Source organism: Pollachius pollachius (assembly GCF_949987615.1).
Source record: "Pollachius pollachius genome assembly, chromosome: 3".
NCBI lineage: Eukaryota > Metazoa > Chordata > Actinopteri > Gadiformes > Gadidae > Pollachius > Pollachius pollachius.
The window spans coordinates 51,747,642-51,770,344 of NC_136936.1; the positions used below are offsets into that span (position 1 = coordinate 51,747,642).

General features: G+C 49.8%; 2 protein-coding genes across 5 annotated transcripts in view; both read right to left on the reverse strand.

Annotated features, from left to right (window-relative positions):
- Nucleotides 1-2,313: 2,313 nt before the first annotated feature.
- LOC307072406 (CD302 antigen-like) lies at nucleotides 2,314-9,536 on the reverse strand. 2 transcript variants are annotated; one of them, XM_079731694.1, is made up of 7 exons: nucleotides 9,396-9,482; nucleotides 8,418-8,474; nucleotides 5,423-5,548; nucleotides 5,215-5,325; nucleotides 4,745-4,930; nucleotides 3,718-3,741; nucleotides 2,314-2,706 (listed from the first exon to the last, which is right to left on the reverse strand). In XM_079731694.1, exons 2-7 carry the CDS (start codon nucleotides 8,434-8,436, stop codon nucleotides 2,513-2,515), a joined length of 660 nt encoding a protein of 219 aa, XP_079587820.1. In that variant the 5' UTR covers nucleotides 8,437-8,474; nucleotides 9,396-9,482; the 3' UTR covers nucleotides 2,314-2,512. The 2 variants fall into 2 exon arrangements, with proteins under 2 accessions (XP_079587820.1, XP_079587819.1); XM_079731693.1 differs by lacking the exon at nucleotides 8,418-8,474 and having other exon boundaries at nucleotides 9,396-9,536.
- Nucleotides 9,537-12,239: 2,703 nt separating this feature from the next.
- rbms1b (RNA binding motif, single stranded interacting protein 1b) overlaps nucleotides 12,240-22,703 on the reverse strand; it is an 18,035-nt gene continuing 7,571 nt past the window's right edge. The window contains exons 4-13 of one of the 3 annotated variants that reach the window (XM_079733699.1): nucleotides 20,375-20,466; nucleotides 19,391-19,548; nucleotides 17,141-17,220; nucleotides 16,438-16,550; nucleotides 16,294-16,340; nucleotides 15,517-15,601; nucleotides 15,323-15,370; nucleotides 14,817-14,924; nucleotides 14,397-14,477; nucleotides 12,240-13,869 (exon numbers count right to left, since the gene is read on the reverse strand). In XM_079733699.1, coding sequence (XP_079589825.1) covers nucleotides 13,801-13,869; nucleotides 14,397-14,477; nucleotides 14,817-14,924; nucleotides 15,323-15,370; nucleotides 15,517-15,601; nucleotides 16,294-16,340; nucleotides 16,438-16,550; nucleotides 17,141-17,220; nucleotides 19,391-19,548; nucleotides 20,375-20,466 — 881 coding nt within the window. In that variant the 3' untranslated portion in view covers nucleotides 12,240-13,800. Of the gene's footprint in view, nucleotides 13,870-14,353; nucleotides 14,478-14,816; nucleotides 14,925-15,322; nucleotides 15,371-15,516; nucleotides 15,602-16,293; nucleotides 16,341-16,437; nucleotides 16,551-17,140; nucleotides 17,221-19,390; nucleotides 19,549-20,374; nucleotides 20,467-22,703 lie in introns of all 3 variants that reach the window. The other 2 variants (XM_079733700.1, XM_079733701.1) reach the window with 2 other exon arrangements.

Sequence of the window (22,703 nt, forward strand, 5' to 3'; positions counted from 1 at the left end):
AGCTCCACCCCCGACCCGTTACTCCGCCTCTAGCTCCATCTCCGACCCGTTACTACGCCTGTGGCGTCACCCCCGACCCGTTACTACGCCTGTGGCTCCACCCCCGACCTGTTACTACGCCTGTAGCTCCATCCACGCAGCTCAACCAGACGCACTCGTTTATTCATAATATCATCTCAAACGACTGCGTCGGGTTCTCTGACGTCTCTGGTTCTTCCACGTCAATCTGAAGTAGACTGAGCCTCTGCTGCAGGAACCAGATGATGGTGGAGATCGCCATGACGACCACCACACTCAGCACCACCAGCACAGTCAGCGCCACGCTGGGATCTGGGGAGGAGCAAACACAGGAAGTAGAGAGGTGAGAACAGGAAGTAGAGGTGAGAAAGGGATTGTCTCCCGCCGGAGCCCTGCTGCTGCGAGGCGCCACAGGAGGGAGACAATCGGGCAACAATCCCCCCTCCTCCATGTTCAGTCTGCTTCAGATTGATGTGGAAGTGGAAGAACCAGAGATGTCGGAGAACCCGACGCAGTCGTTTGAGATTCATAATATCGTCTGGAGGCGTACACAGCTTTTGGCCATGATATTATATATATAATATTATTATAGATGTCTATTATTAATTTAGATATAGAGCTCCATGTCTCCCTCCGGAGCTCCCGGAGTGTTCTAGAATATCTTATAGAACACGGCCAAAGGCTCTGTGCGCCGGACAATATCATGAATCAACGACTGCATCTCTGGTAGCCTACTCAAGGACCTATTAAGAGCCTACAACATCATTGCTTCTTTAGCGCTCGTGTGATCTACCGGTCACACGGTAACGTTAAAATCCATACCGTAGCCCAAATTCACACCGGTGTACTCTATACCGTTTAAACCATACACCCCCAACCCACTGGCACTGATCTGTAATAGGTCGGCGAAGTCACGCCCCTCCCGGTAGAGCCCATGTGACCTATGAGATCGAAAAATATGAATGGGGAGAAAGTAATTATCTTCTGGTCCCAGTCTTTATATGCCCCGGAGTTTGACCGTTTATTGTGCAATTGTTCAGTTAAAGGCTGTAGAGAAAGCACAATGAGAAAGACTACATGTCTCGTAGGTGACGTCACACTCTCTGTGACTGGCGTGGACAAGACCGACAATCTCCCCATCGGCATAACTGAAACCCTCCACATGCCCTGACTTATAATGGTTTTCACCTCTTTCGATGCTTTTATCCTCCCCTTGGAAAAAAGCGGTGGAGTGGAGCAGAGAGATCGCCATGTCTGTACTGGAGTTCCGAGTGCGGGTGGTGACGTATATCATCCGCGTCGAGAGCCGCGAAGAGCTGTAGTTCACATAGCAGCCTCAAACAAAACCTGACATTATCAAACTTCTTCACGAAAATTATTAGTTTTCTTTGCATGAAAAATTATCATTTAAATCCACAAACAACTTACAGTATGTGTAATCCAGGGCATATAAAGACTGGGACCAGAAAATAATGACTTTCTCTCCATTGAAACCCATTCATATTTTTCGATCTCAGGTCCCATGGGCTCTACCGCTCTACTCTATAGGTCTGTAGCGCCAGTGGGTCCCTCCCCCTAGCCGGGTTTGAGTGCTTGTACTTTTTTATAGACGCGCCCCCCCCCCCCCTCTGCTTTAAATGACGCAAAAATCATCATGTGTTAGGAGACAGAGGGTTCTGGTTCAGTCACTCATGGAGCAGAATCAGGCCGTTGGGATGGTTGGAGCTGTGATTCATCACGTGAGGGCTTAGTGATGTGATTTACAGTGAGGATCGCCCTTCAGCAAAACCTCAGGAAACAAGCCATAGCATTAAATGACAAAGGCCATCAAATATATTTCAGAATATATATTTTGATATATATCTCTTGATTGAAAAGTCAGGATTTCTAGTAACATCAAAGTAACCAGTTCAATATCCCAGCGACAGTACATTCCAAGTTTGCTTTACAAGGATGGACCAAGCATTATATAATCATTATATATTTATAACCATCATCATGTATGCTCATCGATCATGTCTCAGTGCTACTGAATAGCATAGAACAGTTATAAAACTAACATTTCACACAATTATACAAACATAATCACATCATTATGCATACATTTCAGTTAATCTTAATTGTGTCTTTGACAAAACACCTGATTGATTAATGTTTAGAAACAAACCTTTCAAAGTCCGACCTCCCGTCTCCCCCCTCGTCTCCCCCCTCGTCTCCCCCCCCGTCTCCCCCCTCGTCTCCCCCCTCGTCTCCCCCCTCGTCTCCCCCTCGTCTCCCCCTCGTCTCCCCCTCGTCTCCCCCCTGCTGGATGCCGTGTGAAGGTCCATCGTCATCACTTAGTGGACGCCACGACCTCAACATGACCACCTCATGACCTCGTCATGACCTCCACATGACTCACAACGTTCTGCCCCCTCAAAACCTCCACCTCTCTAAAACCTCCACCTCTGGAGGTTAAGGGTCCGGACTCAGCTCCTCCGTCAGGGCGCCTCCGTCAGGGCGTCTCCTCGGCCTCCACCAGGCCTGAGCGGTCGTGGTACGGCCCCCCCGACGTTGGGTGGTACTCGAAGGGCGTGAAGAGCGCGGCGCCGGGGCGACGCCTCTGCTGCAGGAACCAGATGATGGTGGAGATCGCCATGACGACCACCACACTCAGCACCACCAGCACAGTCAGCGCCATGCTGGGCTCTGGGGGAGGAGCAAACACAGGAAGTAGAGAGGTGAGAACAGGAAGTAGAGAAGGAGGTCCAGGAAGAAGAAACATACCAAGTTAAGCAAGTACAGGAAGTAGAGTAAGGGACTCTACGGATTCTCTTCTTTGCATCGAGAATTTCCTTTCCTAACAAGATGAACCAGAGTACTTGAATTTCCTTTCCTAACGAGATGACCCGGAAGTACTTGGAGGAAAGGTGGTTTGAATTCTACAAATGCTTAAGAAAGGTGCCTCGAAGCATCCTTTAACCCTCCTTTAGCACCTTTACGAAAGGAAAGGAGACATTTGTATCCCATAATCCTTTGCGGCGGCAATATATAAAGCAACAGGCCACCGACAAAGTTTACTGACTCTATGCGAAGGCGCATGTGAGACGCGTTAAAGCAGAAGAAGAGAAGAAAAGAAAATTTATAATACTTAAAAAACCCTAAAGATAATAAAGAACTCATAAAAGACCAACATCATAAGTTATTTTTGTAGCCCATCATTTACGCCATAAGAAAATAAAAAGCCAACCTCATATTTAAGAAGGACTACTGGGGGTAGTTAATGTCAACATCAACATAAGATTAGCCCCTTTTTCACATGTGAATTGGGATTCAAGTGGCCTAAAATATTCCCGTTGGCCAAGTCTGACCTCAGTGATTCTCACTGTTGGCGACAACCTGTTTGAAACCAATACGACAAGAACACATGGATCGAAAGAGCACTTGTTGTAGTCTATCTTCGGAAAATTTTAGTTTCACTCTAGAGACTCTATGGGTTAGCAATACTCGCCGTCGCGCCATGACGTCGGTTAGGAAAAGTGGAGTGGACTAATTTTAAACAGTGCTGTCTTCTCCTATGTTCGAAAGGAAGCCCCTTTTCATCTGTCCTTGACCCGATGACGTTTTCCACAAAGGTTAAGGAAAGGAGGCATAAAGGTTAGGAGATTTGACCCCCGCTATGAAACAACATGTCAGAGTAAAGGAGTGAGGGGTACTCACTCTGTCGGCCTGGGGTCAGCTCCTCTGGAGAGAGAGAAACACATTTAGGTTTAGCAGGTATTGGGTCGTTCACAACAGACAACATTGGTTTAGTGTGAAGGAACCCCTATCACTCTGATGGGTGGTACGACCCAGAACCCTACTAACCCTGACCCAGACTAACATGACCCCAGACTAACATGACCCCCAGACTAACATGACCCAGACTAACAGGACCCAGACTAACATGACCCCCAGACTAACATGACCCCCAGACTAACAGGACCCAGACTAACATGACCCCCAGACTAACATGACCCCCAGACTAACATGACCCCCAGACTAACAGGACCCAGACTAACATGACCCCCAGACTAACATGACCCCCAGACTAACAGGACCCCCAGACTAACAGGACCCAGACTAACAGGACCCAGACTAACATGACCCAGACTAACATGACCCAGACTAACATGACCCAGACTAACATGACCCCCAGACTAACATGACCCAGACTAACATGACCCCCAGACTAACATGACCCAGACTAACATGACCCAGACTAACATGACCCCCAGACTAACATGACCCCCAGACTAACATGACCCAGACTAACATGACCCCCAGACTAACATGACCCAGACTAACATGACCCAGACTAACATGACCCCCAGACTAACATGACCCCCAGACTAACAGGACCCAGACTAACAGGACCCAGACTAACATGACCCAGACTAACATGACCCAGACTAACATGACCCCCAGACTAACATGACCCAGACTAACAGGACCCAGACTAACAGGACCCAGACTAACATGACCCAGACTAACATGACCCAGACTAACATGACCCAGACTAACATGACCCAGACTAACATGACCCAGACTAACAGGACCCAGACTAACAGGACCCAGACTAACAGGACCCAGACTAACAGGACCCAGACTAACAGGACCCAGACTAACAGGACCCAGACTAACAGGACCCAGACTAACATGACCCAGACTAACATGACCCAGACTAACATGGCGTGGTAGGACTCACTCTGGCTGGTCTCACAGACGACCCCGTTCTCCACCTCGTCCACACAGCTGACCTTCTCCCACTGGCCTGTGCTGGTGTGCAGCGCTACGCACGTTTCCACGGGAACCAGGTCTGAGGGCTCGTCCGAGCCGCGCTCCCAGTTAGCGTAGCTGGAGTTCTGCCCCCCGAACCACCTCATCCGTTCACCTGAGAACCGAGCAGCAGACAGGGTGAGCCAGGAGAAGAAGACCTCCTCGTGGTCTCCTATCACACAAGGTTTTTCCATCGGAGAGATGCTCATGGAGGAAACATTTAAAATGATTTGTCCGTGCAAAATCAGATAAACCTTGGAGATTAAAACAAAGGGAAACACTTCTTTAAAAGGTAGAATGTGAGGCTTGTTGAACACACTTCGGCTTGTATATTAAAACCCCAATTGGTTGTGTATTGTTTTTTATGATTGTGCATTATTATTATTGTGTAGTACTCACTGCTGGTGTCGTAATACATGCCCAGCCATACGTTGGTGTTGCCCTTCCAAACCTCCGGACTGTACTTAAGGATGAACTCATTCTCCTCTTGGCTCTGGATCATCACCAGCTCTGAAACATTCAGATCCACATAATCAAAACCCGATCCCACGTCACCACAGGGGGGAAGACTTCCTAAATCCACCCCTGAAGACGGAGCCGTACTGACCGAAGCCCTGACACAAGGACTGGGCCCGTTGGAAGGAGTAGCTCTTCAGCCGGTCCTCCTCTCCGTGGACGAAGTGGTAGCAGCTCCTGCCGTAGGGCACCCAGGTACGGCCGTCTCCAGGGCATTCTGAGGACACAGCACAGGGTCAACCCCACCCTAACCCCATCAGGACAGGGTCAACCCCACCCTAACCCCACCAGGACAGGGTCAACCCCACCCTAACCCCACCAGGACAGGGTCAACCCACCCTAACCCCACCAGGACAGGGTCAACCCCACCCTAACCCCACCAGGACAGGGTCAACCCCACCCTAACCCCACCAGGTGAACTCTGACCCCCACCCTAACCCTACCAGGTGAACTCTGACCCCCACCCTAACCCTACCAGGTGAACTCTGACCCCGTGAGAGGATCACCTCTCGGGGACTGGGACAGGGACTGGGACTGGGACTGGGACTGGGACTGGGTAGGCCTACAGTCAGGCCCGTATTACCCCCCCACACACACACACACACACATGCTCTCCCCCTGCCAAAAATATCAGCCATAAGCAATGGGATTTCTCAAATGTAATTTACTAACTTGTTCAACTACATACATGTAGGCATATGATCAGTGAACAATATATTAAAATGTCTCAATTCAAAAAGCACAACACTCTATTCAAAACGTCAAAATCAATTTTTGTTTTTTGCCCCTTTTGCTCTCCTCCTCATATAGGCCAGTAACTCCTTCAATATCTCAAACGGCATTTCCCACACTGATCCCTCTGCGATGCCACATAAGAACGCTGTGACTCCAAAAGACCTTCTGCATTGGCTGAAGCAGGTGTACCCAACCAGTAAATCGCGATCTACCAGTCGATCGCGGGCTGAGTTGGAGTCGATCAAGAGAAATGTTGTGTCACTCAATTAGTTGTGTGTAGCCTAGGCCTAGCCTACTACTGTTATGTAAAATATATAAAAACTTCCAAGTTAAAATATCTTAAATAGGCACAATGATCTGCCGGTCACATGAAACAGTGTGTAGCCTATATTTGTACAATACAGGCTATATCAGGCAAAATGGGGAAGAAATATATCACGCGCCCTTTCTATCTGCGCATGTGGGGTGATTCAAGATTCAAGAAAACTTTATTTATCCCCAGGGGGCAATTAAGGTATGGTTGCTAGGTTGTAACTAAGGACTGGAAAGGGCGCGAGAAGCTACACTAGAGCGAGTGGACAACTACTACAATGGCAGAAGTTAAAAAATCTAAAACATACCATTTTCATTCGTTCATTCGAGTGGAGGAGGATTATTTTTCGTGTATTCAAATGCAAAGACCATCTGTCTTATCTGCAATGCAAACGTGGCTTAACCAAAGAAAGGGAATTTGGAGCGGCACTGCAAGACGGTCCACAAGAGCTACAATACAAACTTCCCAGCTAAATCCCCTCTGTGCGCGCCCAAAAAGTCCAGGAATTGAAAAGTCAGCTAGCAGCACAACAGTCCGTTTTTACAAGGCCCAACAGCAAGAGTAAGGCTGCAACCATAGCATCTTATCGTGTGAGTCGTGTTCTTGCAAAACGAAGGAAGTCTTTCATGGATGGTGGAACTGTGACAGAACGTCGTGGAAGCTGCAGATGGGCTCTTTGCCGATTTTAAAAATAGAAAAGGAGATTGTGTCTGCTATTCAGGACGTGCACTTATGAAGAAATTCTGTTACATGTCCATGCGAGGGAATGGCGGAGGATGTTGAACAGCAATGGAGGAATGATATTGACACGTGAGTGTTTTTCTCTCCAATTTGAAGAATCCACAGTTGTTGTGGATGTGGCTCAGCGATGCGTTTTCGTTAGAATGGTTTTTGACGGATTAAGTGTGAAGAGGAGCTTCTGACCATTTCGCCTTTGATAGGGTACACAAGAGGCACAGATATTTTTCAGGTTTTATGGAATTGGTTAATAAGGGCCAGTTGCCCCTCTTCAAACTCGTCTCCATTACAACCGACGGGGCTCCAGCAATGGTTGGACATACTGCTGGCTTCATTGGATTGTGCAAACAGTGTGAATCTTTCCCGGATTTCCTGAATTACCATTGTTTAATTCCCCAGCAAGGGTTGTGCGGGAAGATTCTAAATATGAAAGTAGTGATAGATGTGGCGAACAAGAATGCCTGTTCAGTTCTACCAGGAGTCTGCAGAGGCGATTATTCCGTGCGCAGCTGGAGGAGACACGTGCGGTGCAGAACACAGATCTGCTGCTGCACACAGACGTAGGTGGCTGTGCAAAGGTATAATTCGGGAACGATTTTCTGAATTGTTGCCCAAAATTAAAGAATTTTTGAAACGTTCAAACCATGCTGAATATGGATAGCTAGAAGACAGACAGTGGCTCTTGGATTTTTCAATCACTTCAATCTAGAGCTGCAGGGTAAGGAGAAACACATCATCAATATGATCAGTTCCGTGAACAAGTTTAAACGCAAGTTAAACCTGCTATCAAGCAGGTTGCAACAGTGTGATCTGCGGAACTTTCCACACATGGACATAGAACTTAAGCGTCAGGGCAAAGACTGTGCAGAGTTTGAGATTGCATGTTATGAGGGTCAAGTGCAGGGCATCTTCTCAGAATTTGACAGGCGCTTTACTGACTTTGCATCCATTGAACCTGTCTCTGTTTTCCATTTGGTGAAAATATAGATGTGGATTGTATAACGTCAAAAGTGGCATCACTCTTCAACCTGGATAGCTGTACTATTGAGAATGAGATCCTGACACTGCAAAATGACATTGAGCTGAAATCCAGAGCAACACCTGATATGAAGGTCCAATTCTGGAATCGACTAAAGAAAAACAAGTACCCCAACCTCAGACAAACTGCACAGAATTTGACTGCACTTTTTGGATCAACATATTTGTGTGATTCTGCCTTTTCACATATGAAAATCATCGAGTCAAAATACAGATCCACCATGACTGATGACCTGGCAGCCTGCTTACGGCTGGCACTCACCTCCTACTGCCCGGACCATGAGAGACTAGCATCCTCCTCTCAGTGCCAGGTGTCCCACTAAGGTAGAGATACCACTTGAATTAGGCATTGTATTATTTGGGTTGTTTTTCTGCCTGTTGTGTTGTTACAGGCCAGTCCTAGACCTACTTATACTTATTCTTTGCACCATGCACATTTACTTCAATAAATGTATTATTATTGTTAAAACTTTATCTTTGTGTCAGAAAACAGTGTCCTATATAGGTGCACAATAAATTGTGGCTATGCTACGGCTTTCTAAATGGCTTGGTAGATCTCGTATCTCCTATTTATCAAGTTGAGCGTTTGTGCATTTGCGCGCACTTGTGGACCAATTCAATTCTGACAGATTGGGGAGGGGGAGTGATAGTGGTCATCTTGATTTATTTATTATTATTCAATTAATATTCATAAACGAGTAATGTATGGTCTTTTAACAATTTCAAGTGAATAATATTAAAAAATGTTATTTTTTTCTTCACGGTGCCCCCCCCACTGGTTGTCAATGGTAGGTGGCCCTGGGCACGGGCCCAAGTGCCCTTATGGATAATCCGGCCCTGCCTACAGTCCTACAGTTCTGCAGGCCTGTACGACTGTAGTCCTGTAGTACTGCAGCACTGTAGTCCTGTAGTCCTGCAAAACTATTTTGCTCTCACGGCTGGTCAAGATGTGCACTTAAGGTTAAGAGAGAACGTGTGGGCGTGAAGTCCTCAGATAATAACGTCGCAGTTCTAAAGCTGCTTCCTGCTATAGCAACAGACGTCATGCTGGTCTGGAACAACACAGGAACATTAAGGAACGTTATGGAACATTAAGGAACGTTATGGAACACTAAGGAACGTTATGGAACACTAAGGAACATTAAGGAAAGTTATGGAACGTTATGGAACACTAAGGAACATTAAGAAACGTTAGGGAACATTAAGGAACACCAAAGAACATTAAGGAACGTTAACTCACCTCCCGCTGAAGACAGCTGCACGTTAACCAACAACACTAAAAGAACGCTGAGCGCTGAGAGAGAAGGTCGGGGTCTGCGTAACGACTCCATGTCCAACTACACTCTGAACTTTGGTGTGTGCGTTAAATCGTTGCGTTGACGTCATGACGTCACGACGTGCACTAAGCCCCGCCCCTATAAAGAATATTTCTCCAAACGAGGAGTATTTATATAGCACATATATATATATATATATATATATATATATATATATATGTATATATATATATGAACCCATACATACATCTGTAATTCAAGTTTGATAAGAAATGAATACGTGACAAGTCTATAGTTAAGTCTTGAAGTAGGCCTATCAGTGTTGAGTAATGGGACTTCTTCTTTGTTTATCCTCCAAATAAAATTTTAATCTGGTCCCTAGAGCCCCACGGAGGTCTGGTCCAGAACCCCGCGGAGGTCTGGTCCAGAACCCCGCGGAGGTCTGGTCCAGAACCCCACTGAGGTCTGGTCCAGAACCCCACTGAGGTCTGGTCCAGAACCCCACTGAGGTCTGGTCCAGAACCCCGCGGAGGTCTGGTCCAGAACCCCACGGAGGTCTGGTCCAGAACCCCACTGAGGTCTGGTCCAGAACCCCACGGAGGTCTGGTCCAGAACCCCACTGAGGTCTGGTCCAGAACCCCGCTGAGGTCTGGTCCAGAACCCCGCGGAGGACTACAGCCAGGCTGGTTGAAATGATTATCATCACGGTTCAGGGTTAGGGTCCGCCAGGAATAGATTCAGAACTCTGACCCTCGTCTGTTTCTGTCTGGGAGGGCAAACCAAACCCTCACCCCCTCACCCTCACCCCCTCAACCTCTCCACCCTCACCCTCACCCCCTCACCCCCTCACCCTCAGCCCCTCACCCTCTCCACCCTCACCCCCTCACCCTCACCCCCTCACCCCCCCACCCTCAACCTCTCCACCCTCACCCTCACCCCCTCACCCCCCCACCCTCACCCCCTCACCCTCAGCCCCTCATCCTCTCCACCCTCACCCTCACCCCCTCACCCCCCCACCCTCACCCTCTCCACCCCCCCACCCTCACCCTCACCCCCTCACTCTCACCCCCCCACCCCCACCCTCACCCTCACCCCCTCACTCTCACCCCCCCACCCTCACCCTCTCCACCCTCACCCTCTCCACCCTCACCCCCTCACCCCCTCACCCTCTCAACCCTCACCCCCTCACCCTCACCCTCTCACCCTCTCGACCCTCACCCCCTCACCCTCTCACCCTCACCCCCTCACCCTCTCCACCCTCACCCCCTCACCCTCACCCCCCCACCCTCACCCCCTCACCCTCACCCCCTCACCCTCTCCACCCTCACCCTCACCCCCTCACCCTCTCCACCCTCACCCTCACCCCCTCACCCTCACCCTCACCCCCTCACCCTCTCACCCTCACCCTCACCCCCTCACCCTCACCCCCTCACCCTCTCCACCCCCCCACCCTCACCCTCTCTTTCCCCAGTAGGAGTGTTCCTACTGGGGACCACCGATTGAGGCCGTGTGTCAGCGTATTGTTGAATGGACTGAACTGTGTTTTCTGAGAGCAGGTATCAGCAGAACCAGTGGACCACTGGTTAGAGGCTCTCGTCTGATGAGGACATGAGGAGTTGGGACACCCCACTGTGCGTCAGATTGTTAAGGTGTTAAGGTATAAGGAAGGTGAGGTACTATGTGACCATATTGACACCGCCTTCCTGTGTCAAGGAGGACACCTGTCCACTGGTACCACTGCTACTGTTCACTGGTACCACTGCTACTGTGTACTGGTACCACTACCAATGTCTACTGGTACCACTGCTGTTCACTGGTACCACTGCTACTGTGTACTGGTACCACTACCACTGTCTACTGGTACCACTGCTACTGTGTACTGGTACCACTGCTACTGTCCACTGGTACCACTGTCCACTCCCACTGTCTACTGGTACCACTGCTACTGTCTACTGGTACCACTACCACTGTCTACTGGTACCACTGCTACTGTCCACTGGTACCACTGCTACTGTCTACTGGTACCACTGCTACTGTTCACTGGTACCACTGCTACTGTCCACTGTCTACTGGTACCACTGCTACTGTCCACTGATACCACTGCTACTGTCCACTGGTACCACTGCTACTGTCCACTGTCTACTGGTACCACTGCTACTGTCCACTGGTACCACTGCTATTGTCCACTGGTACCACTACCCACTGGTACTGTCTACTGGTACCACTGGTACTACCACTGCCCAGCGGTACCACTGGTACTGTCCACTGGTACCAATGTCCACTGGTACTGTCCACTGGTACATGCTGTCAGTATGATGAACGGCCGGTTGGATAACATCACCCTCTACAGCAGCACCCATGGTTATGTTAGAGCAAGAAGGTCTGGAGACGAACCGTGAACATTCACACGCTGGACGCTTTCATGTTTTTATTACAAAGTTTTTATCAAACAAATGGACAGAAGGTAAAGCTAAGGTATCATCCAGCATAAAGTCTTTGGCTTGAGGAACGACCCATTGGAGACCAAACAAGTGACCACTGGCAAATTAGTGGCACATTAAAACAAATAGCTTTCGTATAGATATTTCTATGAATCTCTTTTAATTCCTCAAACGGACTGTACAAAACTCTTCATAAATTATTACTTTAATATAACTTAATGACATGGTGGTTACTGAGAGGAGTACTTTTCATTCAGTCCCTCATGGTCTCCAAACCACTCCACCCCCGACCCGTTACTCCGCCTCTAGCTCCACCCCCGACCCGTTACTCCGCCTCTAGCTCCACCCCCGACCCGTTACTCCGCCTCTAGCTCCACCCCCAACCCGTTACTCCGCCTCTTGCTCCACCCCCAACCCGTTACTCCGCCTCTCGCTCCACCCCCGACCCGTTACTCCGCCTCTAGGAGCAGCTCCCGCTCCCGGCCCCACGCCTGGTTCTGCGGCCGGTTCCTGGGTTCTGCGAGATGTTCGGGGCGGACAGGGAGCCGGTGCTCCAGGACGTACCACGGCTCTCTGTTTTCACGCTTCGTCTCTAAAAAAAACTTGAATTTCAAACAAAGTCTGTACAGATCTGATAAAAACATCCTCTTACATACTCCCCCCTACAGCATCACGCGGGAGGGTTCTGAGAAGGGAAGGATTAAAAGGGGAGCGTCTGGAAGGGTTGGACCTGCTAAACCAAACCTCAGGAGGAGGAACAAAAGAACTGAGGTAGAATACAGACGCTGCTGCGGAGCCTGCTCCCATCTGATCAGAGAGCAGAACGATGAATCAAACAGCAGGGGCCACGGCGGCCAGCCACTCGTTGTGAGGTCAGAGTTCTGAACTATCGGAACTCTACGGTCAACTATCGGACATTTTTCCTGTTTAACTGTTTGTATGTAGTGAAGACGTCATATGTGGCACTGGGATCCAAGCCTTCGTGCATGATACAAATGCAAATGTACAAAAAAGGCACATTGTCCAAACTTCTAGTCTAGTCCCAGGGAGTCGATTCCTGGTCTCCAAACAAATGTCCCCTCAGTCCACTTCGTCTTTAGTGAAGTAAAATTGTTTGCATTTCAAATCAAAGCAAAACATAAACACACATGGTCCAAATGACAGGACATCCACCAAAAGACAGAAGAACACCCTCCTCGCCCCCGAGCCCCACCCCCAGTGAACAGCTCTCTACAACAGACTCAGCAAAGGTTAAAAAAACTATTCCCAACCCAACACCCTTATCATTGTAATACACATCAGTTCAAAAGCACAATGAGATACATTGCATTCTTATCTTGTCTAAAACTAGAAGGAGCTGGAAACAGAGCCTCTTTACACACATTCAATGAGATCTATCCAAAAGGTCTCCAGCTGAGCCAGAAGGCAGCTGAGGAATCCATTAAGGCAAACTGTTCCAGGATCAGTGGTGAAAATGAAACACTTCCACTACAAAGAAGAACACATTGAACTCTTCACCAGCAAAACACAGCAAACCAAAGTCATCCTTAGAGGAAGTTGAGCAAAGTCTTCTGAGCAGAGGTTGAACAAATGGAGGAAAATAAATCGCAAAACTACAAACAAAATACACATTTCCCATGATGCAGTTCACCAGGTCTGGTGCCCAGACACTCTGATCCTGAGGAAATCCTTTTTAAAATAAATGTCCTTATCAAAATAAAACTTTAAAACAAAATTAGGGTACTGTATTCTAAATATAAACACAAAGAAATGAATTGCAAAAATTGTGCAAAATGGTGAAAAAAATCCTGAAGAGTCCTTTGCATTCTTTTTTCAGGAAGCCATGATTGCTTTAGCGGTCTGCACTAGTGTGACCTCTGACCTCCGCACTAGAACGTGACCTCTGCACTAGTGCGTGACCTCTACACTACTTGTTCTGCTGGTAGGCGTAGGGAGAACAGTTCCCAGGATCCATCTGGGACTGAGCGCCGTTGTCCTGGAAACAGAAGAAGACTTCATGTTAGTACCAGCAACACTGTCTTAGTACCAGCAACACTGTCTTAGTACCAGCAACACACTGTCTTAGTACCAGCAACACTCTGTCTTAGTACCAGCAACACTCTGTCTTAAGTACCAGCAACACTCTGTCTTAGTACCAGCAACACTGTCTTAGTACCAGCAACACTGTCTTAGTACCAGCAACACTCTGTCTTAGTACCAGCAACACTCTGTATTAGTACCAGTACTGTAGTAGTACCAGTACTGTAGTAGTACCAGTAACACTCTGTATTAGTACCAGTAACACTCTGTCTTAGTAGCAGTAACACTCTGTCTTAGTAGCAGTAACACTCTGCATTAGTACCAGTAACAATCTGTATTAGTACCAGTACTGTATTAGTACAAGTAACACTCTGTATTAGTACCAGTACTGTATAAGTACCAGTAGCAATCTGTATTAGTACCAGTAACACTCATCGTACCAGTAACAGTCCGGTCAGGTTAGTACTGGTTTCCTCCCCTCACCTCCACAGGAAGTGCTGTGCTCCCCATATGGGCGTACGGGGGGAGGTAGGCCCCCTGCAGGCTGCCGCCCGCTGCCAGGAACTGAGACCAGAGAGACCAGTTAGGATCAGAGAGACCAGTTAGGATCAGAGAGACCAGTTAGGATCACAGAGAGACCAGTTAGGATCACAGAGAGACTAGTTAGGATCACAGAGACCAGTTAGGATCACAGAGACCAGTTAGGATCACAGAGACCAGTTAGGATCACAGAGACCAGTTAGGATCACAGAGACCAGTTAGGATCACAGAGAGACCAGTTAGGATCAGAGAGAGACCAGTTAAGAACAGGAGACTAACACAGGAACAGTCAGTACTGACTAACCCCCCAGTACAGTCAGTACTGGGGGGTTAGTCAGTACTGATATCATGTCGGCTGCTCACCGGCCCCGTGCTGCTGAGTGACAGGTGTCCCATCCCCTGGGAGAGCGGGAGCATGGGGGCGGGCTGCAGGGAGAGGGCGGGCTCCATGGAGGGAGACAGCACCGCACCCTAGGGAGAGGAGGTCACAGGTCAGGAGGGAGAGGAGGTCACAGGTCAGGAGGGAGAGGAGGTCACAGGTCAGGAGGGAGAGGAGGTCACAGGTCAGGAGGGAGAGGAGGTCACAGGTCAGGAGGGGGACGTGGGGGAGGAAGGGGAGTTAGGAGAAGGGAGGAGGAGTCAGGAGGAGTCAGGAGGAGAGAGGAGTGAGGGGGAGTCAGGGGGAGTCAGGAGGAGAGAGGAGGAGTCAGGAGGAGTCAGGAGGAGTCAGGGGGAGTCAGGAGGAGAGAGGAGTGAGGGGGAGTCAGAGGGAGTCAGGTCATGGGGAGTCAGAGGGAGTCAGGAGGAGAGAGGAGGAGTCAGGGGGAGTCGAGGGGTGGAGGAGGAGGGGCAGAAGGAGGCGTCCTTACTGGGTGCTGCATGATGTAGGGCTGGTGCTGCCCCCACGGGCTCTGAACCTGAAACACACAGAGGGTCAGGAGCCCTGCTGATTGGCCCACCGGCCCGCCCATCCACCTCACAGCCCGCCCATGCCTCTGGATTCATGCCCATAAAAGGCCATGCCTCCAGAGGTTACACTGATGAATGGTGTGTGCTGACCCACCTGGTAGGGGGAGACGGGGGAGACGTACGGAGAGAGAGCCAGGCCCATCATCCTGCTGGTCAGCCCGTACGGGGAGGCGTACAACCTGGACACACAACCACACCACTGAGCACCGCTAGGCTACGGCTGGAGCTAACCGCTAGCCCCGCTAGGCTACTGCTGGAGCTAACCGCTAGCCCCGCTAGGCTACTGCTAGAGCTAACCGCTTACAACGCTAGGCTACTGCTGGAGCTAACAGCTAGGCTACTGCTGGAGCTAACCGTTAGCACCACTAGGCTACTGCTGGAGCTAAACGCTAGGCTACTGCTGGAGCTAACTGCTAGCACCGCTAGGCTACTTCTGGAGCTAACCGCTAGTACCGCTCAGCTGGTTGGAGCTAACCCCTAGCACCGCAAGGCTACTGCTGGAGCCGACTGCTAGCACCGCTCAGCTACTGCTGGAGTTAACTGCTAATACCGCTAAGCTACTGATGGAGCTAACCGCTATTACTGCTAAGCTACGGCTGGAGCTAACCGCTAGCACCGCGCAGCTACTGCTGGAGCTGACCGCTAGCACCGCTAGGCTACTGCAGGAGCTAACCACTAGCACCGCTAGGCTACTGCTGGAGCTAACCCCTAGCACTGCTAGGCTACTGCTGGAGCTAACCGCTAGCACCGCGCAGCTACTGCTGGAGCTAACCGCTAGCACCGCTAGGCTACTGCTGGAGGTAACCGCTAGTAACGCAAGGCTACTGTGGGAGCTAACGGCTAGCAGCGCTCAGCTCTTGCTCGCCCTTACCCGTTCTGCATGGCCGCTGTGGGGTCGTAGGTCAGGGTCATCCCAGCCTGGGGGGGGGGCATGAGGGAACAACACCCATCATTATGACAACGGTAAACCACACAAACATAATGGGGGTGGGGCGACCTCTGACCCCTCACTCACCAACCGCTCCCCCTCCCTCAGCCAGCCACGCCCGCTCGGAACAAACTTGTTGTGGCTCTGCCTCTTCTTCTGGCCTCCGTCTGCAAACTTACACAGCAGGGGCTCCAGGGGAGCTGGGGGGGAGAGAGGGAGAGAGAGAGAGAGAGAGAGAGAGAGAGAGAGAGAGAGAGAGAGAGAGAGAGAGAGAGAGAGAGAGAGAGAGAGAGAGAGAGAGAGAGAGAGAGAGAGAGAGAGAGAGAGAGAGAGAGAGAGAGAGATGGTGGTTATATTGAAATCACTCTCTTTATGCATGATGCTGTCTGGTCACTTTACTAGCCAGGAGATCCACTAGGTCACTTTACTAGCCAGGAGATCCACTAGGGTCCACTCCCTAGCCTGCGGGTAGACCCTAGTTGAGCCCCTGGGGGGTGCACCCTCCCTGACACCTCACCTGCAGTCATCAGTAATCCACCTTTCTGAAGGCTATGAGGCCAACAGAGACTATTCCAGTTTAATAATCCAATTACAGAGAAGCCACACCTCTCTCTCTCTCCCCCTCTCCCTCTCTCTCTCTCTCTCTCTCTCCCTCCCTCCCTCCCTCCCAGCCCCATCGGAGCGTTAGCCGCGGGTTCTCAAGCCTCCATATGGCCCACTGCGTGTGTAGCATAGCATGTCCCGCTAGGAGCATTAGCTGTTAGCATTGTGCTAGGCTAGCTGGTCCTACCGGGCACTCCGGGCGGGGTCTTCATGAACTTCCCGTTGAAGTGAGCGATGATGGCCTCACAATTCTCCTTCGATTCCATCCTAGAAGCAGGAATGATAAAACTCCTCATTATTGAATCACTGCAGAGAACGGAGGCCTCTCCTTCTGCCGAGAACAGGAGGAGGAATATGACACAAAATTTGAAATAATGTGTAATTATGGAATCATTTAGCCGTTACTGCAACTCGCTCCTGGCTGGACTCCCTGCATCTGCGATTAAACCCTTGCAGCGCATCCAGAATGCGGCAGCGCGCCGCGTGTTCAACCTACCAAAGTTCTCACATGTAACCCCCCTCTTCCGAGACCTCCACTGACCCCCTGTAGTAGCTCGCATCAGATTCAAGATGATGGTACTGGCATACAAGGCAGTCGATGGAACTGCCCCTGCCTACCTCCAAGCATTAGTAAAGCCACACACCCCAGCTCGATCCCTCCGCTCAACTACCACTCCGCTCAACTACCTCAGCTGAACGTCTGGTACCGCCATCGCTAAGAGCAAGCAAAGGTCGATCAGCGAAGTCACAACATTGAATGTTGTACGTCCTGGCACTTGTACATTGCACTTATTCAAGGTACTTAATTGTGTAGCATCTACAGTAGCTGCTATCATTGATTTACACGGGGAATGGGTTAGCCTAGCGATTGTAATACTTGCACTTGGTTCTATGAACGTCTTTACTGTACCGACAGCGATATATTGTTTCACTTCTTATGACAAATGTACTTATTGTAACAAATGCACTTATTGTAAGTCGCTTTGGATAAAAGCGTCTGCTAAATGCCCTAAATGTAAAAAATTTGAATTTAAATAAATAATCCTAGTAATAATAAGAAGAATAATAATAAATATAACCGCAAGCTGTTATTAACGGGGTCCAAGCAAAATTAAAAGTCAAGAACACACTAATGGAAGATATATAAATAATTATGAAGGAAAGATGTTGATGAAGATGTTCCACTTAATGCAATACTCTGCCTCGGCTTTCAGGTGAGCTGCAAAGCAATGGCCGAATGTCATGTTCAGCTTGTTCATAATGCTATAATCGGGATTTGAACTCTCAACCTAAGGATCACCAGTACAACGCATTATCCCGTTGAACCACTGACATTCCTGAACTGCATGAAGCCTCATTCACATGGTGAAAATGTCTATTGATAAGCATACAACATCCAGAAACCTCCAAGCACACATTTCACAAGAGAATTAAGGGCTTTCTTAAAAGAGAACAGATCTGAAAATTTGTATTGTTAATGGTATCCACCTAATGATAGCCGTATGGTAGTTATACAATAACAAAATGGTCATATAGGAAAAATGGGTTGAAATTGTGGGAAAAGTAAACATTTTTAGAGCAGAAGACCAGGGTGAAAAAGATGTATCTGATTTTAGAGATTAATATGATGAAAGAATTTTGAGTCCAGGTCAATCTGGTAAGGAGATATAAGGCTAGTTCATATTTTTTCTAAAATAGCGCCACCTTTAGGTGCAGAACCACACTTTGGGTTTATGGGTGGTGGAGGGTATTGGTATCCACCTCATAATGGTCGTATGTTTTTTTATACAATAACAAAATGGTCATGTAAGAAAAATGGGCTAACTGCTCCAACTTTATTGGCCAATATTTCTCAAATGGAACTAAATAAAACAAATTCTGTTCTATGATTTTTGTGAGGCTTGGTCTAAAGATTTTATGTGGCGATTTTTGGGAATTTCTTATTATTTTTGTAGCCTGTGAATCTTTTTATCATGTTTAGCTTTAATATGAAATTGTGGGAAAAGCAATTATTTTAGGGCATAAGACCCAGGGTTTTAAAATGCGTCTGATTCTAGAGATTAATATTCTGAAAGAATTTTGAGTCCAGGTCAATCTGGTGAGGAGAAATAAGCCTAATTCATAATTTTCTACAATAGCGCCACCTTTGGCTGCAGTACCACAAATTTGGGTTTATGGGTAGGGGGGGTTATTGGTAACCATACCTGAAAATTCAAGAGTTTTTGACTTACGGTATAGGCAGCAGTATGGCTGTTACAGAATTTGAGGGAAAAAAAAAACGTTACAGAAATAACAGGGGCCAAGCAGCTTCGCTGCCAGACCCCTGATAATAATAAAGTACTTGCTAATCCTAGCGGCTACTTGGGTTGTAGCCCAAGTGTTTGCGTGCGGTGCTGTGTTTTTGCACGTGCGTGTGTGTGTGTGTGTTGGGGCTGACCTGGCGAAGCCCACCCCCCTGCTGGCCCCAGAGAAGTCCCGCAGCACACGGGTGGAGACCACCAGACCGAAGGCCTTCAGCAGAGCCTCCAGCTGCTGCTCGTCCACGCTCAGCGGCAGGTTGGACAGGTACAGGTTGGTGGGGTCTTGCTCCTGTTGCTGAGGAGGAGGAGGAACATTGAGGAACATTGAGTAGGGCTGAGGAACGTTGAGGAACAGTGAGGAGCGCTGAGGAACGCTGAGGAACATTGAGGAACATTGAGTAGGGCTGAGGAACGTTGAGGAACATTGAGGAGCGCTGAGGAACGCTGAGGAACGCTGAGGAACATTGAGTAGGGCTGAGGAACGTTGAGGAACGTTGAGGAACATTGAGGAGCGCTGAGGAACGCTGAGGAACGCTGAGGAACACTGAGGAACATTGAGTAGGGCTGAGGAACATTGAGTAGGGCTGAGGAACATTGAGTAGGGCTGAGGAACATTGAGGAACGCTGAGGAACATTGAGGAACATTGAGTAGGGCTGAGGAACATTGAGGAACGCTGAGGAACATTGAGGAACATTGAGTAGGGCTGAGGAACGTTGAGGAACATTGAGGAGCGCTGAGGAACGCTGAGGAACGCTGAGGAACATTGAGTAGGGCTGAGGAACGTTGAGGAACGTTGAGGAACATTGAGGAGCGCTGAGGAACGCTGAGGAACGCTGAGGAACACTGAGGAACACTGAGGAACATTGAGTAGGGCTGAGGAACATTGAGTAGGGCTGAGGAACATTGAGTAGGGCTGAGGAACATTGAGGAACGCTGAGGAACATTGAGGAACATTGAGTAGGGCTGAGGAACGTTGAGGAACATTGAGGAGCGCTGAGGAAAGCTGAGGAACATTGAGGAACATTGAGTAGGGCTGAGGAACGCTGAGGAACATTGAGGAACGCTGAGGAACATTGAGGAACGCTGAGGAACGCTGAGGACCAGAGGGGTGTGTTCTCACCTTCGCCATCTGAGCCTGGACTCCGTTGCTCTTCAGAGCCGCCACGGCCTGCTGGGCCGCCGCCGGGCTGTCGAAGTCCACGAAGCCGTAACCTAGGTAACACAGGGTCATGAGTCTCAGCCGTAACCTAGGTAACACAGGGTCATGAGTCGCAGCCGTAACCTAGGTAACACAGGGTCATGAGTCGCAGCCGTAACCTAGGTAACACAGGGTCATGAGTCGCAGCCGTAACCTAGGTAACACAGGGTCATGAGTCGCAGCCGTAACCTAGGTAACACAGGGTCATGAGTCGCAGCCGTAACCTAGGTAACACAGGGTCATGAGTCGCAGCCGTAACCTAGGTAACACAGGGTCATGAGTCGCAGCCGTAACCTAGGTAACACAGGGTCATGAGTCGCAGCCGTAACCTAGGTAACACAGGGTCATGAGTCTCAGCCGTAACCTAGGTAACACAGGGTCATGAGTCGCAGCCGTAACCTAGGTAACACAGGGTCATGAGTCTCAGCCATCTCTCTCTCTCATAACATAAGCGTACTGTGTGTGTGCGTGTATGTGTGTGTCTGTGCTGGGTGTGTGTGTCTGTGCTGGGTGTATGTGTGTATGTGTGTGTTGGGTTTGTGTGTGTGTGTCTGTGCTTGGTGCGTGTGTGTGTGTGTGTGTGTGTCTGTACTTGGTGTGTGTGTCTGTGCTGGGTGTGTGTGTGTCTGTGCTGGGTGTGTGTCTGTGCTGGGTGTGTGTGCTGGGTGTGTGTGCTGGGTGTGTGTGCTGGGTGTGTGTGTGCTGGGTGTGTATCTGTGTGCTGGGTGTGTCTGTGCTGGGTGTGTGTGTGTGTGCTGGGTGTGTATCTGTGTGCTGGTTGTGTGTGTGTGTGTGCTGGGTGTGTCTGTGCTGGGTGTGTGTGTGTGTGCTGGGTGTGTATCTGTGTGCTGGGTGTGTGTGTGTGTGTGCTGGGTGTGTGTGTGCTGGGTGTGTGTGTGTGTGCTGGGTGTGTGTGTGTCTGTGCTGGGTGTGTGTGCTGGGTGTGTGTGTGCTGGGTGTGTATCTGTGTGCTGGGTGTGTGTGTGTGTGTGCTGGGTGTGTGTGTGTCTGTGCTGGGTGTGTGTGCTGGGTGTGTGTGTGCTGGGTGTGTGTGTGTCTGTGCTGGGTGTGTGTGTGTGTGTGCTGGGTGTGTGTGTGCTGGGTGTGTGTGTGTGTGTGCTGGGTGTGTGTGTGTGTGTGCTGGGTGTGTGTGTGTGTGCTGGGTGTGTGTGTGTGTGTGCTAGGTGTGTGTGTGCTGGGTGTGTGTGTGCTGGGTGTGTGTGTGTGTGTGTGTGTGTGCTGGGTGTGTGTGTGTGTGCTGGGTGTGTGTGTGTGTGTGTGTGTGTGCTGGGTGTGTGTGTGTGTGTGCTGGGTGTGTGTGTGTCTGTGCTGGGTGTGTGTGTGTGTCTGTGTGTGTGTGTGTGTGTGTGGGACCGGGGGGCAGGGAGCAGTAAAGTGCTGGTGCTGCAGATAGAGGGTCTTTGTCCCCCGCCCCCTCGCCCAGCAGAGAGGAGCATGGAGGGAATAATGAGGCTCACGTTTCCCCTCCCCATTGATCAGGTGTTTATACCCGCCCTAATCGGGGAGGAGTCAGGTGTCGTCACTGATCGGTTTGTTAAACCAGCAGACTCCTCCTCCTCTCAGCAGAGGAGGAGGAGTCAGGGGCATGTCACTTCCCCTTCCCCCGAGGCCCCTCCTCCAGCTGAACGCCCGGTCCTGAAATAACCCGACAGCTAGCTCTAACACGGCGGCTAGCTCTAACACGGCGGCTAGCTCTAACACGGCGGCTAGCTCTAACACGGCGGCTAGCTCTAACAGGACGGCTAGCTCTAACACGGCGGCTAGCTCTAACAGGACGGCTAGCTCTAACACGGCGGCTAGCTCTAACACGGCGGCTAGCTCTAACACGGCGGCTAGCTCTAACAGGACAGCTAGCTCTAACTAGCTGTCCAGGAGAGCCTCATGTGATCGGCCTGTACTCAACTCTTCCTCTACTATACCTCTAACTCTTACTCTACTTTACAGTAACTCTCCTCCCCTCTCCTCTCCTTCCCTCCTCTCTCCTCTCCTTCCCTCCCCTCTCCTCTCCTCTCCTTCCCTCCCCTCCCCTCTCCTCCCCTCTCCTCTCCTTTCCCTCTCCTCTCCTTCCCTCCCCTCTCCTCTCCTTCCCTCCCCTCTCATCTCCTCTCCTCCCTTCCCCTCTCCTCTCCTTCCCTCCCCTCTCCTCTCCTCTCCTTCCCTTCCCTGCCCTCTCCTCTCCTTCCCTCCCCTCTCCTTCCCTCCCCTCTCCTTCCCTCTCCTCTCCTCTCCT